This window comes from Thermobia domestica, chromosome 10 (genome assembly GCF_964235325.1).
Source record: "Thermobia domestica chromosome 10, izTheDome1.hap1.1, whole genome shotgun sequence".
In the NCBI taxonomy this organism is placed as follows: Eukaryota; Metazoa; Arthropoda; class Insecta; order Zygentoma; family Lepismatidae; genus Thermobia; species Thermobia domestica.
Window position 1 is genome coordinate 39533750 of NC_137463.1, and position 17732 is coordinate 39551481.

General features: G+C 35.4%; 1 protein-coding gene across 3 annotated transcripts in view; it reads right to left on the reverse strand.

Moving 5' to 3' along the window:
• The window catches only part of LOC145662457 (putative fatty acyl-CoA reductase CG5065), a 139504-nt gene that overhangs the window by 38848 nt on the left and 82924 nt on the right, over positions 1 to 17732 (reverse strand). For all 3 annotated transcript variants that reach the window (XM_081728052.1, XM_081728051.1, XM_081728053.1), the window contains exons 2-3: positions 16399 to 16657; positions 6870 to 7118 (exon numbers count right to left, since the gene is read on the reverse strand). In XM_081728052.1, coding sequence (XP_081584178.1) covers positions 6870 to 7118; positions 16399 to 16593 — 444 coding nt within the window. In that variant the 5' untranslated portion in view covers positions 16594 to 16657. The remainder of the gene's footprint in view (positions 1 to 6869; positions 7119 to 16398; positions 16658 to 17732) is intronic.

The following is a 17732-nucleotide window of genomic DNA, read 5'->3' on the forward strand; positions in this document are numbered from 1 at the left end:
GATTCACAAGCGTATGCGTATTCTTAATATGAGAATACTTTATAAGCTGAAAACAAACGAAAGAAGAAGAGTAATTGTGATTTGAACGAAATGAGCTGTAACATAGTAGCTAAGTTGAACGAAATAAGCTGACATACTTTGTAATATTAGTAGATAAGTAGCAAGTTTTCAGTAACTAGGTAGTAACATTAGTGAAGATGTGAAAAAGCATAAAAGAATACCGAAAGAAGTCTTTAAGGAGAAGAAAAATAAGTATTTCTTATTGTGGATTGCATTTTTTGTTTGTCTGTAACTGAGTAATCAAATCATTTATTTTCAAGGTGAGTGTCAAGGAAAAAAACAGCAAAAGGTAGGTCACACTTACCGTATTTCCCCTTTCTGTCTTATATTCAAATATAGTAATTTATTCACAATAATATTTAGAAAGAATGATCAGAGGATAATACGTGATTTTTTTTTAAAAAAATTGTTATGTTCCTAGCTGGAAAAATTTCCAGTTCCAGTTCCAGTTCCAATTTAATATATTTATCTAACAGTGGATGGAAAGGATTTTCATGAAAATGCTATTATATCCAGTGCATTTTCTTCTGTTCTGTATATGATGAAAGGTTCCGAGGTGGCTCAGTGGTAGAGCGTTCACTTCTGGTGCATGAGGTTTCGGGTTCGATCCCGGCTCCCGCCAAGTGAACTTTGTGGTGGGCAAACATCGTGAGCGTGGGTTTCCTCGGGGTTCCCCCGTTTCCTCCCACTTTCTTCATTCCACCTTTTCATTCATTTCCCATCATCACTGTCTCCTTTAGCCTAGCCGCCATAAACGTGGGACGTAAAACTCAAAGATTTTCATTTCATTTCATGTGTATCATGAAATGACGACGGATTTGATTTGACATTTGATGGGTGATTGGTGTTCTTTTATCTTCTAAATAGTGTAGTCTTCCTAGAAACGAAATCTGTCAGTTTAACATCACACAATTATGTCATTTAGGGTAAGGGAGATGGATGATTAAGGGGCAAGTGAATGATGATGGAAGAATTGGTGGAATGAAAAAGTGGGAAGAAACGGAAGTACCCGAGAGAACCCATGGACATGATGTTATTCATCACGAACATATATGGTTGGAGATCGAACCAGATACCCCCTAAATCAGAGGTAAGCGCTCTATGATTGAGGCACGGTTCCCCCCGTGGGCTTCATAGAGTTTTCTTCTATTCTCTTAGCGATGATTTCGGTTAGATCCTGAATCTTCATTCTTTCAGTGGCTGGTGTTGTAAAGGATGTTGCCTAAGCTCTTTTTCTTTTTCACTGGTTAAATGAGTATTGCTTGAAAAATGATTAAATTCTTATTCTTAATTAAATAATGAGAATTTTATAGGTATTTCATCTTTTTGTGATTGAGTTATGGTACTTCCTTGATTGGTTAATTGATAGTTAACTCCTTTGTCGGAAGCAGGGTTATAAAGAAACAGTCTCTGAGAATCGAACCCGTGACCTCATGGATGAAAGGCACAATTGCTTGCTTAGACCAGCGAAGCGGGTTTTGGTGTTTTCTTGAAAAGTATGTGCCCTACATATAAACGGACTGTAGTAGATATGATAAAATTCAGTTATCGCTGGAAGATCTTCTCTGTGGGTTTGGTTAATGTGGAGACAAAATTTTTGTTTATTCGTCGAGTCCATGCTTACCATTAAAGTAGCTCAGTTCAATGCCTTTTTTGTGTAGCTTTAATGATAGATTCTTGCCATTGTTTTTGGTGTTATTTCCACATTTCTTTAGTTTCTAGAAAGAGAAAAGTAAAAGTAAAGAGGTCCCCTCGAGAATGCCTGCCCTGGAGAAGTGAAGCACCAGCCATATCTACGTGTCCTTTCTGCATACAAGTAGTACACTAAAGCATAGGTCGGCACGACTGTGTCGCGGTTTCTATCTCGTCGAATGCATTCAGGAAGAAGGAAATATGCAGGAAGAAACTAATAATGATAAGTAAAAGATTAAAAAACCGAAAAGGTTCTTCAACTTTGTGGCTTTGTGAGCGGAATTGAAAACAATACGTGAGAACCAGGAAAAATCAAAAGTATTCGGTCAGGCCACAAGCTTAGGAATTTGTCTGGCAAAACCACACTGCAACGGATTGGCAAAATTCAAACAAATGCATCTGTCACTGGTAATAACTAAGTTGAATTGGAATATCTTCTTAAATGTCTGTGTTGAGGAAATGCTTGGCTAGTGGAACGTCTGTAACATTTTTAATTATATAATCGTGCATTTTATTGATCTGGGTCTTTGCTTGATCATTGGGGTGCAGAAGGTGCAGTTGCATCGTCAGTGGGCGATTTTTCTTCCTGATGTTATTCCGTGTTTGGCTGAGACTTCTATGTTACCTATTTTTTTCTTGATGGTCCGGTAACGCAGATGTCTTCTTTCTAGTTTGCAAGTACGTTTATTGTAGTCTGAAGAGTCTTCTGTATGGACAATTGTATTCTCTTGACCATTCTTTGTATGTTATCATGGCGAGTAGGAATGGAGAAAATAACAGTGACACAACTGAGTGTTTCGGAGGTTGGTTGCTTAGCTATTGCTTAGTATACTGTTTGCTCTGGTGTTGATTCTAACTCATTATCAGGTTCGTGGTTCTTATCTGGTTGTTTCTATTATTCGTGCGGCTCCCTGTTGGTTCTGATAACTGTTGGAAATACTGCTGTTTGTAAAGTCTTATGTGGATAGTCGGTATTCACTGGTGCTATGTGATCTGGCTGAGTAGCTACTGCTTCCAATTAAGTAAGTTAGTTTTGTAAGGTAGATTGCAGTAGCTTGGGTAGACCTTCCCGCAACAGAGACACACGCGTTGACTGGACCATATATGTTTTGGATGCTTATATCGGTAGCAATGTCAGCAGAGGATCAGTAGGATCAGCAGGATCTACACTTCATCACCTTCCTATGTTGTTTGAAGGCCGTGTGTTGTAAGTTCGTCTTCTACTCCTGCTGAAAATAATCTGATAAGTGGAGATGGCCCTTTCTCTGTTTGAATCATTGTTATGTTAATGGGACGTATTTTCTACTTCTCTACTTTCATGTTGATTTCATTTCTATCTAGTTAGTCGGAATATCCCATATTACACAAGTAAATGTGCTTATTCTTTGCCTTGTAATGTGAAAAGAGACTCCCACTGCTCTCTGTCTGTTATTGATCATTATTTGAGAGTTTTTAATGTTGTCTTGAAAGTTGCTGAAGTGTGTCACTACCTCAGATGGCTACCTCCTTTGTTTGATTCGTTTTCTGGATTATACTGGAATGAAATATTCTTCTCCTTCTTCCTGTTTGTTCTGATCCAATACAATGCATTCTTATATTATTTGTGAATATGTTTTGGTTTAGGTGTTCTTGCTTGACTGAAGTTTCCTTTGAGTGATTTTTGTTTTTCGTCTACTCGTGGCAAAATAATACTTCCATATTTCCCTCTCGTCTCTTTCTTCTTTCCCCACTTTGGATTCAGTTCGTGAAACGAGCATTTTGATGATTCCTGTTTATGAGTTCCGCTTTTTTTTTTTTTTTTTTTTTTTTTTTTTTTTTTTTTTTTTTTTTTGCAGGGTAGCTTGGAGTTCCCTGTCGATTCAATTTTGTCGGTGTGTATCTGCGCCACACACATCATGTTAAAACTACTTCAGATACTATAATTCCAGATAAGAATATAAAATTCCCACCGTATTATAGAAGTCTGGACACAATAGAGGAATTCGCAAAGCACCTTTCAACCTCAACGACAACTTCTGTGTTATCACTTAAATCTATAGTCATTGTACAGGGACAAGAACCTTAACTAGATGACAACTTCGAAGTAAGAAGAATCCAGAATCATTCTTTCTAAACTATGACGATTTATATTTATTCCACACACTAAGTAGCGACTCTTCAGAGGAACACCAGCTGATCATATGGAACATAAATGAGGACAAATTCCAGATTAAAGAAGATGATCCAGCACCAATAATTCCTACTGATATAGCAATTTCTAATCGTAACAGTGGGCAAACCTAGCTTCCACCCTCCCTACTGATCTAGTGGCTAGAGCCTGTTCTTTTGAAACATGTGATTACAGGTTCGATTCCCGGTGGAAAAGCACTTAAATTTGAACTTATTATGGTGGTTCGACTTTCGCCTTGAAGTATAGGAGCACGTTTTACATGGCGTCAGTGCTGAAAAGGGAAGCTAAATTTCAACAAACAACAACAACAAATTCCACCAAACAATCAAGTACCAAACTTCACAAAAGAATACATCCAAATCATCTCATCCTTAATGTGAAAACATAGTGCAAGGTGTTTACTTTGCTGTTTGATTTCAACTTGCTTTACATATTTGCTCAGTAATTTCAGCATATGTAAGTATATCGTATAACACATAGTCAAGTACTTCGTCTGCAAGTTCACCTCGCTAGTTTTCTCGTACTTTTACTAGATTCAAATACCTGTGAAGTTCTGATTGGTTCATTCAGTATTTTCTGCTATTCGTTTGCTATAACAATTTGTAAAACGAGTTTCGTTCTACTACTGGATTGTATAATCGGAAATGGATAAAGATGTGCTAATAATGACAGTCTTTATGTAAATCTCCCCACCCCGATGATTCTGGAACATGAAACACAAAGATCATCTCAATAGATACAGTACGTACTATGAAAGTGCTAAGAAAAGACAGTGGAAGAATTGGAAGTTTCACTTATTTATTTATTTCAGAACTTGAATCCTACTCAGATTCTTTACACATTCTTTTCTCAAACTTTCTGAATCAACTAGATATCCTGATTTGATAATAAACATTTTAATATACGTTTTGTTTAGAGATAAGCAAATAAATATAAATTACAGAAGTATGTGTACATTAGTGCGATGAAAATTTCTACACTGAATCTCGTTTGTGTCTTTCACAACTCATGTCTTTCGTCTGTGAAGCATGACATAGGTGCAAGATCAACACAGTAAAAACTATGGATGCGAAAATTTAGGAATGTATTTTAATCTACTTCCATACATGGTATCATCGTTGAGACTAAATGTCAACTGTATGGTGAGATTTATTCAAAACTTGGTCATCAACGAAAGAGACGTGTGACTAAATCACAATGACACGTAATCTTTCAATTTAACGTCCCACAGTTATGCCTTTCAGGCTAAGGGAGACGGATGATCAAGACAAATGAATGATGATGGAAGAATTGGTGGAATGAGAATGTGGGAGGATATAGGAGTACCACGAGAAAACCCACGGACAGGATGTGGTCCACCAGAAACTCACTTGGCCGGGATCGAACCAGGGATTTCACAAACCAGAGATAAGCAGTCTACCAGTATTCCACTATAGCCCAAAAAGTGTAAGTAGTAAGCCGCGTTCTCTACAGAGTGGATTGTGAGGAGAACGGAAGGACAAAATTCAATAACCTCATACTTACAGACAAGAAGGAAATCTAACCTACTCTCAATGAAATCGTAATCAACATTAATACAAGAGACCTACCACAAATTTAGAAAATCGTCCAGCTACCATGAAAATCTTTAAAAGAAAACTCAATGTCCTCTTATTCTTCAGCGGTAACTTTTACATCTTATAGTGCCAAACCATCTATAACCAATGAACGAAACTGACGCATCTACAAGATTATATTAGAAGAAAATCAGCCCAACAAAATGAATGAGAGAGAAGGAAACCCATCACAATCACCTATGAAATAACACTCCACATGATACATGAGAGTGACATCTCTCTGATGATCTGGATACGTAGTAACTTCATCTAGGTAATCTCTGTGTCTGTACAACTTCCGAGCTGATACTCATTAGGATAGTAAGACCTCTCACACAGTTTTATTCTTGCAAATACAGTATGTAGCTCATGGCTGCTTGAATTCTGTTCATCAAATAACGTCAACAATCATCAAATAACGAGGCCAATCAAGTTAGAAACATTTCAGAATAAAAGAAGCCACAGCACCGCAGAAGGCATCAATCTTCACCGACTGATTTTAATCTTACCACTCTCTAGGACGCCTGGTCTTTGAGAGTTTCCTGCACCTCGCAAAAAACCTCAACCACTCTGTAAGACTCTGTAACGGAGTTTTATGCTCTTCTCTAGGACGCCTGGTCTTTGAGAGCTTCCTTCTCTTGGACGCCTGCATCTTGCAAAAACCTCAACCACTCTGTAAGACTTTGTAACGGAGTTTTATGCTCCTCCCTAGGACGCCTGGTCTTTGAGAGCTTCCTTCTCTTGGACGCCTGCATCTTGCAAAAACCTCAACCACTCTGTAAAACTTTGTAACGGAGTTTTATGCTCCTCCCTAGGACGCCTGGTCTTTGAGAGCTTCCTTCTCTTGGACGCCTGCATCTTGCAAAAACCTCAACCACTCTGTAAGACTCTCTAACGGAGTTTTATGCTCCTCTCTAGGACGCTCGGTCTCTGCGAGATATTTTACGTACACTTCTTGGCCACAAGAGCCTTAAATTCTATTACCCTAGGACGTTCGGCCTTTGGGTCCCTACAAGCTCACCAACAAAACCATCAAACATCTAAAAGGACTTGGTATTTCAGATTTAATTATTATTACTGTATATAGGAGGATTTTTAAATAATAAACGGTGATTGGAAAGGTCCCAAAATTCCCGTGTACCATTTTTAAGCTCTACCTTACAGAGAACTTTACAGTGTTTTTAAAATGTGTAAGTTTCTATACTTTGGGTACGAGCAATTTTATTAGACTATAATACAGTTGTTTCAGTCTTTGCGTAGTTCATGAACCACTCTATACATCTAGGTAAGTTTAGGCAGTAAGAGACAAACAATTATTATTATTATTATGAACACTTACTATGGGTACTTACATCCAAATGCTTCATCTTCTTACACAGCTCGAGAACTCGCAGTGTGCCTCTTGTGTTAAAATTAACAGCATTTTTAAGTTTCTGATCAAACCGAACATTGGCAGCACAATGGAACACTACTGACACTTTACTAATCAACACAGCTTCACTCTCTGGGCTGATTCCTAGTTTCTCCTCCAACACATCACCATAAACACCTACAATTTTCTTCAACAGCGACGGGTCTTTGCTGCGAACTTCGTCGAAAAGCTGCAGAGAGAACAGAAATATACAGATCAATTTACGTTGTTAGCACTTAATAATTGAGAGTAACAATATTCCTTCTTTTCCCTAATGGTTTTTCGATACTTTTCTATACACATGACACCGTTACTTGTTGTTCAAAATAGCAATTAGTTTTGTTCTAGGTGAAAAAAAAAATACTGAAGACCAAATCCAAACTTTGTTGACACACAACGCGGGAACCAAATAATTGCACAAGGAAATACTTCATATGCGTGCGAAGAGTCAAAGTGTACCACTATAATAAGTTTTATGAAGATCCGATGAGTTCACTAAGGTTGTACGATACATACTATCCTTGTGATCTTGATTTCTTTTAAAAAAACAAATAGCAGTGTCACGTGTACACCACGCGAAAAAGTTTGGTTTGTACGGAGTAATAATTTCTCATTAATATCGAAACCAGAAGCGGTGCAAATCTACTATCACTTACGGTTTTCATACGGAGATTACAGGGGATATGGAATATATTCTTGAGACGAATTGATTGTAAGAAGGCGCTTGTCGCTGTTACCGTCTTTTTTTTTTTTTTTTTTTTTTTTTACTGAATAACAATCAGCGTTAAAACAGGAAGTAGTTGAATTGTTTCACTGCTGGTTTTAATACAGAGTTTTGATTGGAGATGAAGTATGTTCTTGGATCACTTAATTGAATACAGAAAACCGCTTTTAGTTATCTATTACGGGTTTTATTTCATGGCAATTAACATTAAAACCAAAGGTGATTGATTCCTGTCATTCCATTTCGAATATAAGATTAAAAGAAAATATAGTACCTATTCTTAAAGCACTAAGTCGATACATGGAACCACTTTTCGCTCTCTCTGCTTGATTTCTACCACTTCCGGTTTGAATATCACATCCAAAAACCAACTCAAACGAAATTTGGTAGTCATCCACAAAGAACTTCTGGAATTTCTTTTGTTTCTCGGATGGACGGAAAATATGAGTAGGCCAATAGCAAAACCCGTTAAATCCAGTCTTTAAAAAAATGAGATAGTGGTTGCTGTGGATACCTCAGTTGGAAAGCTTTTATTTCCAAATAGTATTCAGTAGAAAATGACATTTTAACTTGAAAATTGTCATTGAAATATGTGCCAATTTCCAAACGAGTCAAATCCATTATGGCTACAGATGCAAAAACAGTTGAATCCATCTTCCATATTCAGTTTCATAAACTGTTAAGGCTGTTGCTACCTCTTCGCTGAGTCGAGTTTTCCCCTATCTAATAACATTGGAACTTTTTTCGTGTTTTTCTCAGCAAGCAATGAATAAATCCTTATAAAAATTTGCATAGAGTCAGGTCGATAATAAAGGATTTGTTATATGAGCTTATAATTTTACTAAAAGCCTCCAATTAAGTTATTCATTCCCCCCTTTTTTTCATGTGAAGATTTGCAACAATGCGATATCTGCTTCTCCCTGTTTGTATTAGCAGCGTGAGGGAAATGCGGGCTAGCCATTTAAAACAGGTTTTTAAACTCTGTCCATGTCACATCTGTGGAATGAAATTTTCTAGCCCTCTCGTCCTTTTCGAGGACAGATTTATGGCACTGAGAAGGAGGGGGTGCTCTTTATTTTCTTTGCTAAACCTATTGCTTTTAGTATATTCGTCTAGTCTCATTCGGAGTTCTTGTGGTTACTTCAAACATAGCAAGGTGCTTCTTGCATCTCATGTATTTCAGTCTTACACCTGGTGATTGGTTATACAAATATAAATTAGCAGACGATTGTGATAGCAGATAAATTTCCTGTGTGGGGGGCGCGGTGGCTCAGTGGTAGAGCGTTCATCTCAGTTGCATGGGGTCCTTGGTTTGATCCCAGCTCGCGCTAAGTGAACTTTGTGGTGGACGAACATCGTGTGCATGGGTTTTCTCGGGGTTCTCCTGTTTTCTCCCACTTTCTTCATTCCACCATTTCATTCATTACTTATTATCACTGTCTCCTTTAGCCTAACCGGCATAACTGTGGGACGTAAAACTTACAGATTTCATTTTATTTTCAAATTTCCTGTGTGAAATAATAATAATAATAATAATAATAATAATAATAATAATAATAATAATAATAGGAAATTCTTGGCACAAGAGATTGTAACGAGCAATGAATATCAGTGCAGCTTGGCACTAGTAATTTAGTTAAAATTTGTGGTCACCACATCGGTTCCTCCTTGCCGGTGTTTCCTTGACCAGAGACTGGCCGCGCTGCCGACACCAGTTGGGTTTTCACATTGAAAACACCAGCGCTCTTTGACTTTTGTAACCTCACGGAAACAGGTAAACCAGTGGAGATAGCATTTTAGAATAATTATATATATGTATATGCAGACCCGTATCCAGGAGGATCTAGGGGTTTGCCCCCCTAAATTTTCGCTGCCCCCCTAAACTTTTCACGGTACGCTTGCAAATGAATTATATAATATGGTGATAAACTATGATATGGTTGGATCGGGCTCCCCTAACTTCAGCCCCCCCCCCTACATTTTTGGTCTGGCTATTTACCTGTGTATATGTATTTGAAACTGTGAATAGTAGTATAGAATGTTTATGCTAAATAATAATAATTTCATTTTTACCACATACGAAGGAAATTTAGAAATAAACTTTTTGTTACACAAATGTGTTCTTAGCGTGAATGCTGTCAAATTCTATTCCTAATGATGACAGATTTTTCGGTGTTGTTTCAGTATCGTGAGGCAACTGGGAAACTGAAGAACTGACCACACATTACCCTTCTAACAGAGCACATTTGCAGGAGAAAGTGAAGTGTAATATCAGGGATTCTTTTACTACACAAGAAAACATCTATACATAATGAAATATGTAGTGTTAATGTAGATACAAACATCATTTTCTTGGTAACGTCTTTTCGTGGTTATTACTTTTCGAAATATGAATAGGGACTTATTTCTTGGTAACAGGGAATAGGGACTTATTAGTGTTACCTGCTAATAATAACCTTGTAACTTACGCATTCTAAATAAGAAATATTTATTTTCCAGATGGCGAACGCGTAATTTCATCTATAGCTACAACATATATATAAATAGTACAACACATATTAACAGAATAATTTTAATTTTATGCATTATTTTTTCATGCTTCATTTTAAAATATAGGGCTTTTTTGTTGAGGTACACCAATTTGTCATTGCCATACATATTAAACTAAAGCATTACCGTATGAGTATAAAAATATGTGATGGAATACTTCGTTACATTAAGCCACAACATTATGTAAATGAAGTTATTAAAAAAATAATAAACAAGCAGTATAATCAAAATGCTAAATATCACCGAAGCACTATTCACAATTTAAATATCTATGAGCATACTCCAAAATCCGTAGGTAAGTTTCTACATTGAAAAAAAAAGTAAACAAAATTCACAAGGCCACGCTAAACATAAATAAAGGAAAAGTTAAATAAAAAAAATGTTACCAGTAAAATTTCTACTCTTCCCCTCCAAAAATATGTCTCAAATCAAGTAAGTAACTTGCTTAAATTATACTGGTCTACGACTTTTTAATTTTGTTGATAAGTGGTCAAAGTTACACTCGAAGTATTTACTTCAATCAATACAAATAAATCAAACAAACACTAATATTTCACATTTATTTATACAATGAGTATGTCATAGTTTTTTTAAAAAACAATTTTCATTTCACGTATAAATTTGAAAGAAATAATTCGGTTTCAAATGTTACTTTCACGCAAAAAAAGAAAGAAAAATATACTATGGTAAATTAAAGTGAGATTACAGTGTTACAGTACGTAAAAACTATTTTTTTGTTATATTATACTATGTACATTGTAAGATCAAACCACAAGTTCTCTAAACGTACACATTCCATTTTAAAAAGTAGTTCAAATAAGATGTTAACGAAATTTTGCGGACAACTCGCGAAACTTATCTAAGAAGCAACTTTAAAAATTGACAAAAGTTATAGATATACTTCACGAGTGAGTAAAGAAATAATACAAATGTAGATTAAAAAGATATCTTTTTAAAAAATGTGCACGTAACAGGAATATAGTTAACAAATCTAAAATATTCTATAAAATAGATTTAAACAAATTTTCAATCAGATCAATTGATTCCCTAAATTTTCTTTGTATCACCTTATATATAAATATAAAAAATATATAAAAACAAGAATTTTAGGAATAATTCAAAAAATGGATCAAAAGATAGCGATCTTGGCTCAGAATTTTAAAAATGATCCAAAAAGTGCATAAAAAGATTGCGATCTTGCCAAATAATTAGTTTTTGGATCAGGGGCCACAAAAGTTAGCAACGGTTCCTAAATCGAGTTTTCGTATTTTCTACGGAATAAGCACATCATACTGAGTAAATTGTTAGTTTGGGTTTGGCTACACTACCTGTAGTTCTCCAGATATAAGGCGTACATGAAAATGTTTGATTGTATTAAATATATTGGATTTTTTGGATTAGGGTTCACAAAATTTTGAATGGGCCCTAAATCGAGTTTTCGTATCGGAATAAGCACATCATGCGGGCTAAATTGTTACTTTTTGGTTTGGCTATACTATATATAGTTCTCAAAATATGGGACGTACAAGAAAATGTTTGAATGGGTGAAATATATTGATTTTTTTCGATCAGGGCCCACAAATTTTTTGAATGGCAGCTGAATCTTTATATATATATATATATATATATATATATATATATATATATATATATATATATATATTTTACGGAATAAGCATATCATACTGAGTAAATTGTTAGTTTTGGTTTGGCCCCACACTTTGTAATTGTCAAAATATGGGGCGTACAAGAAAATTTTTGATTGGATGTAATATATTGAATTTTGTGGATCAGGGCCCACAACATTTTTGAACGGTCCTTAAATCGAGTTTTTGTATTTTTTACGCAATAAGCACATCATACTAAGTTAAGTCATAGTTTGGGTACGCTATATGTAGTTCTCGAGGTATAAGACCTACAAGAAAATTTTTGTCTGGAATATATTGGATCTTTTGATCCAATAGGGTCTAAATGTATACAATATATATTGGTGTTGTTGCCCATTATTATGTTTGATCTAAATCTATAGTTGACTGGTAATAGGTACTATTTTGAGCACTATTCTTTGTTACAAACGATACACTTTATTTTAAATTGAAATATAATAAATAAAATACAAATAATTCTCTTAGCAAGATACGTCACTATAAAAGTAGCTTTTCTTTTACCAGTATAGAAGTTTATTATAAATACCTCATATATAGATAAAATGGGCACTGGAGTCAAGAAAGGTATGTCTCTTCATGTTTTGAAAAATGTAATAATAATAATAATAATAATAATAATAATAATAATAATTATAATAAAGTGACATTCGCTTTCGTATACATTAAAAGTATCTTTATTCAATATAGACAGTTCGCTTCTAATTACTTATAACTGTCTATACTTGACGGGGGAAAAAGCTAATGTAAAGAAGAATGGATCTGTTCTCGCTGTGTTTATTTTTTTCTACTTTCAGCAAAGAAAACGTACTCCAACGCTTCCTCACTGAAATGCCATAAATATGTCATGGTTGAAAAGGGTCTCCTCACAGCTGTGGACAATGTTGAAACTTCAAAGTAACCTTCAGTTACTCACCGCAACCTGCTAGAAGAGAGAACGCAGTGTCGTCAATGCGTTGTTGCAAATCTTCACATGAAAAAAAGGGGGGAATGAATAACTTAATTGGAGGCTTTTAATAAAATTATAAGCTCATATAACAAATCCTTTATTATCGACCTGACTCCATGCAAATTTTTATAAGGATTTGTTCATTGCTTGCTGAGAAAAACACGAAAAAAGTTCCAATGTTATTAGATAGGGGAAAACTCGACTCAGCGAAGAGGTAGCAACAGCCTTAAGTCCCAAAGCTGCACACAACATAATGAGAAAAACAGAAATAAACCCGGTTAATTCCATATTTCAAACAGTTTGAGGTTTAGTACTGTATTGGGTTAGTTTAGTAGTCTGAATATTTATTGCAACTCTTGGTAAATTATTCGAAATTTCACTTGGCAATATTTGCAGTCTTTGCTTTGGTTACTTTTTGTTTTTGGACTAAGAATTGAAATACTAAACGTCCTAATCTAACTTTTCGTCACGTGTTTTTGTGCTAATCGGTTTTTCTGTAATAATTACTAGACAAATGAAGCACATTCACGTGTAAAAATTGTTTTGTATTTTCTAGTAGTAGAACACTGATTTATTTATGCCTCCAGATCGTGTGTTTGGTAATATTGAACGGGAAATCGAAAACAATGCCTCATAGAAACTCCTGAAAAATATGAAGAAATAATTGAAAAGTTGAGTACTGTTGTATATTTAGGAAAAAAACTGTGAGATCATGGACTGGAAACATGGCTCTGAGGAAATCTTTAAAAAACCTGGTAATTATCACTTTCAATTTCAAAAATCTCGCAAAATTATTTTGCTAAAAACAATAGCTGTACAACAGTTCTAGTCAAAGAAGAACCATTTTGCAATTTCCAGACAGGCAACTTGAAACCGATTAGCAAGCTAGGAAAGACAATAAGAAATATACCAATTGATTCTGTTCCATGGGAACACTATGTCAAAGAAGAGAAACTGCATGATGTTAAGCGGCTTTTGTTGTTACATTTTGGTGAAAATTGGGAAAGCAACCCTAAACTTACGTTTTACAAAGAGGTTCTTGCAGAAATACAAAACCGAGGAAATGGTGCTGCATCAGAGGACGACGGCGATATGGATTTCCATTTAGTAGAAGATGGTGAAGAGGAGCTTACACAACTCAGTTTTTTGCTCATTTGCATCAGTTGTTTTCAATTCAGAACAAAATTAATGTAGTATTTATGTATCAATATTCATTTGCACCAATCTGTACAATGTATAATTGAACCACTGATTGGAAAAAGGGAATAAGTACATTTTTTGCGATTTTAACCTGAGATAGCAGATGTGTTCCTTTAAGATAGTTACATCGTTGAGTAGAAAATAGGAATGTTTGGGCAACTCTATATGACCAATGTAGAAGACAAAATATCTCGTTGATTAGAAAAAGGAAATAACTACGTTTCCTATTTTCTTCTTCCAATCACTATAGGATACCACCACAACTGTGAGACTGTGTGTATGTAGACAACCATTAGAGCCCTCTGCTGACGTTACGATACTTCGCCTTGTCTTCGCATTGCACAATCTATAGAGAAATATTTGCTCCAATCAGTTACAGATTTACGTGTTTTCAGTGATACAAGTGGTGATCTTACAATACCAAAACTGCAATCATACAATGACATTAATGCTTTTCAGTCTGATCGTGTCAGAACGCTTTACCACTGTACAGCAATATTTGCCTGTCAGAGGTCACAGTTTTTACCATGTGACCGACATTTTGTTATAATCAAACGAGAACTCAAACGACACAATCGCATTTATTTACCAGCACAGTATAACCACATGATTACGAATGCAAGAAATACTGATACTCCATTTCAGGTTTACGAAGTTGTCAATGAAAAAATCTTAGATTTTAAACATTGGTGGTAACCTTCTTACAAGAAATCTTCAGGTAGCATTGTGGAAAAAACAGTGAAATATCAAGTACGTAAATAAAGACACTGTTTATAAAGCAGAATCTCTAGGTTATGTGCAAGCTCATAAGTTTATCAATGAACTAAGAACTGATATTTTTCGATTACTCAAAAGTAATGTCCCAAATGTTCCACTGAAAACATCAAAGGCATACGATTGGCAAGTCCCGATCAATCAGAAAAAGATAAACGATTCTTCACAAATCATCAAATGCATACCTGACCAATACAAAAAGTTTTATAGGATGATTTGTTCATGGAAAACCACTGACCAAGAAACTGTAGAAGACGAAGATGCAGACGGATAGGACCCTATGTAAAGTCATTCTATTTTGACAACATATTTTGCTACGTATCTTTTTCAGCTGTCTATTGTATTACTTTTCTTGCTGTACGAATAACATGTGCTTTACAAAAAAAAAAAAAAAAAGAAGAAGAAGAAGAAGAAAAAGAAAAAGAACGGTGACAATAAAAGTGTTAGAAGCCTAACATGCGTGATAGTTCGGATACATATATCCAAGATTAACACACAACATTGTATTCAGCATGTATATTTTCATAACTTTCTATCATAAACTGCACATTACATGCCCTACACACAATTACAATTGCGTTCAACTCTAATTGATTGGAAAAAGGGAATATTTTTTCCATTTTTAAGCTTATCTAACCAATTGCAGTGCTGCAATACAGGATTCTTCTTCTTGTCTTAGTGTTTGTTAGTTCTTTTGCTACAAGTAATCAATTATACACTTTTTACAACAAATACAAACAACGCCTCGGGAAGGTTTTTTAGCGTTTTTGAAAACTTAGGTCTGATGCACTTATTCCCTTTTTCCAATCAGTGATTCAATTTATAATACACTTTTCCAATGTTTGAGTAGACATAATACTGATTTCTGACTCTGTTTTCCCTTGCTTTTAACAGGTTTTGTATCTATCTTGAGCCTCAACAAAAATTGCCGCTCATCCAGATGCAAAAGCTGTTATTTGCATTTACATATGCAAAAACTGTTAAATCCAAATTATTTTCTTCAATAACTTAATTCAGAGAATAGTGTAATTACACAGCTTTTGGCAGGCCAACATTCACATTATTCTTTCTCTTTTTTTTAAAAAAAAAAAGTTTCTACATGTTATTTTACAATTTTGACGTGTTTAAACAGTTTTTTCTCGATTTGCCACAAATTTTAAAATGTGAATTTAACGGGTTTTGCTATTCGCGTACTCATATATATAGGAGCTCTGGCAAACCAAACTCCTTGGAAACCAAATGGATGACAGAATAATTTTGGAGATATAATTATTGAAACTAGGTACTTCTAAACTCTATAGAATAACGAGCGTGGCAGTCAGCCTTGATTCATGTTTGCTTATACAGTAATTGCTGCATTTCTTTTCTTTTCTTTCTTTTCCTTTTGGCATTTTCATCTTTTCTTTTCTATTCTTTGTACAGGTTTAAATCTAACCTTTTTGTTTTGTTTTGTTAAAGAGTTTCTTTCCAGTACTTTTACAGTTACGTGTAATTTCATTGTTCAACGAGTTTTTTTTTTAACCTTTGTGTTGTCTGCTTATTATGCAATATACCGTATTTTGTCGGTGTGTGTATATAATTATGAAATGTAGGAAAAACATATACTTACTGGAGAACTAATTAGATCTTCCAGTCGCGTGGCTACCTCACAACCTCTCTTTGGTCTCACCATGATAAATATAGTGTCAAGGTCAGAGCAACATCGCAGTAACTTCTCCAGAAGCACTTTGCCCATGAATCCTGTGCCTCCGGTCACAAAGATGCAACGCCCTTTGAAAAAGTCAGCAACACTGGAGGTCGCCATGTTGTTTACTTGATCTGCTTCTACACTATATACTTTTTATATCACTCCGCTCCAGTGTCCAGTCCTGCAACGAAAGAAAATTGACACCATTAACAATACTAGAAATTCTACTTAATACATTATTTTATAGCTTCGTCCGACTGCAGCGAAGCTAAAAAGGAGTTTCTTTTAACCACTATGTAAGATATACAGGGTGCGCCAGAAGTACAGGGGTCGCACCTGATAGTTTTTAAAATAAAATAGCACTTCAATGAAAATGGAAATATGTATTTATTTTTGCACAAAGATTCATTGTCATTTAAAAGAAATGAGAATTAACATGTATTGCTGTATCTTGAAAACATTTCGTAAGTGTTCCGTCATGCATATTAATACACTCCCGTAATCTGTCGGAGGAAACAGTTCACCATGATTTCATTTTTGCGCTACATTTCATCAATTCTTACGGATCATTTAGACGAACAAAAATGACAGGTCTATTTGTTTATACACCCGAACAAGTGGAAATAGGCTTTATCTAATATCAGTAACCTGTTCACATTGTCACATACAACTTGCAAAAGCTTCAAGAAATCTTTGTAAAATTGAAGTCGTTTCGTCTTGTGCTGTTCAGTAAACCAAGGGACAACTTGCATCTTCTAAGGATGGTAGTAAAGATTTTTGTACAGGATTTGGCGAACGCTGTATTCGCCAACCCAAGTGCGATAGCTTGTCTACCCAAGATCGCGTCCCATCCACGATACGCTTTTTTTGGAGTACATAACGAACGAGGATGTTATGAAGATTTGCTGTCTTTCATAAGTTCGTCTGGACGTCATTTCGATACCCATAACAACAGAGTATTTCCACTAAGGGCATCAAATCGGCCAAACTTGCATCGAAAGTTGCGTGGAGTAGCTCTGATAGCCTGTGTCTTTATAAACTACTCTGCCGCGACAATGAGTTGTTGCACAGAACAGTGCACTATCCCAACTGAACTTCCGAGGACAGTGACCGTCGAATAAAAACCGTCAAGTGTTTCTGGCTCACATTGTACATTGCTGTTTGAAACAGCAACACTAAGAAGCAATAACGGAAACGCATTCAACTCAGAAGATTTTTACAGCAGGGCATGACGTACGAACTGTTACAATTTCAGC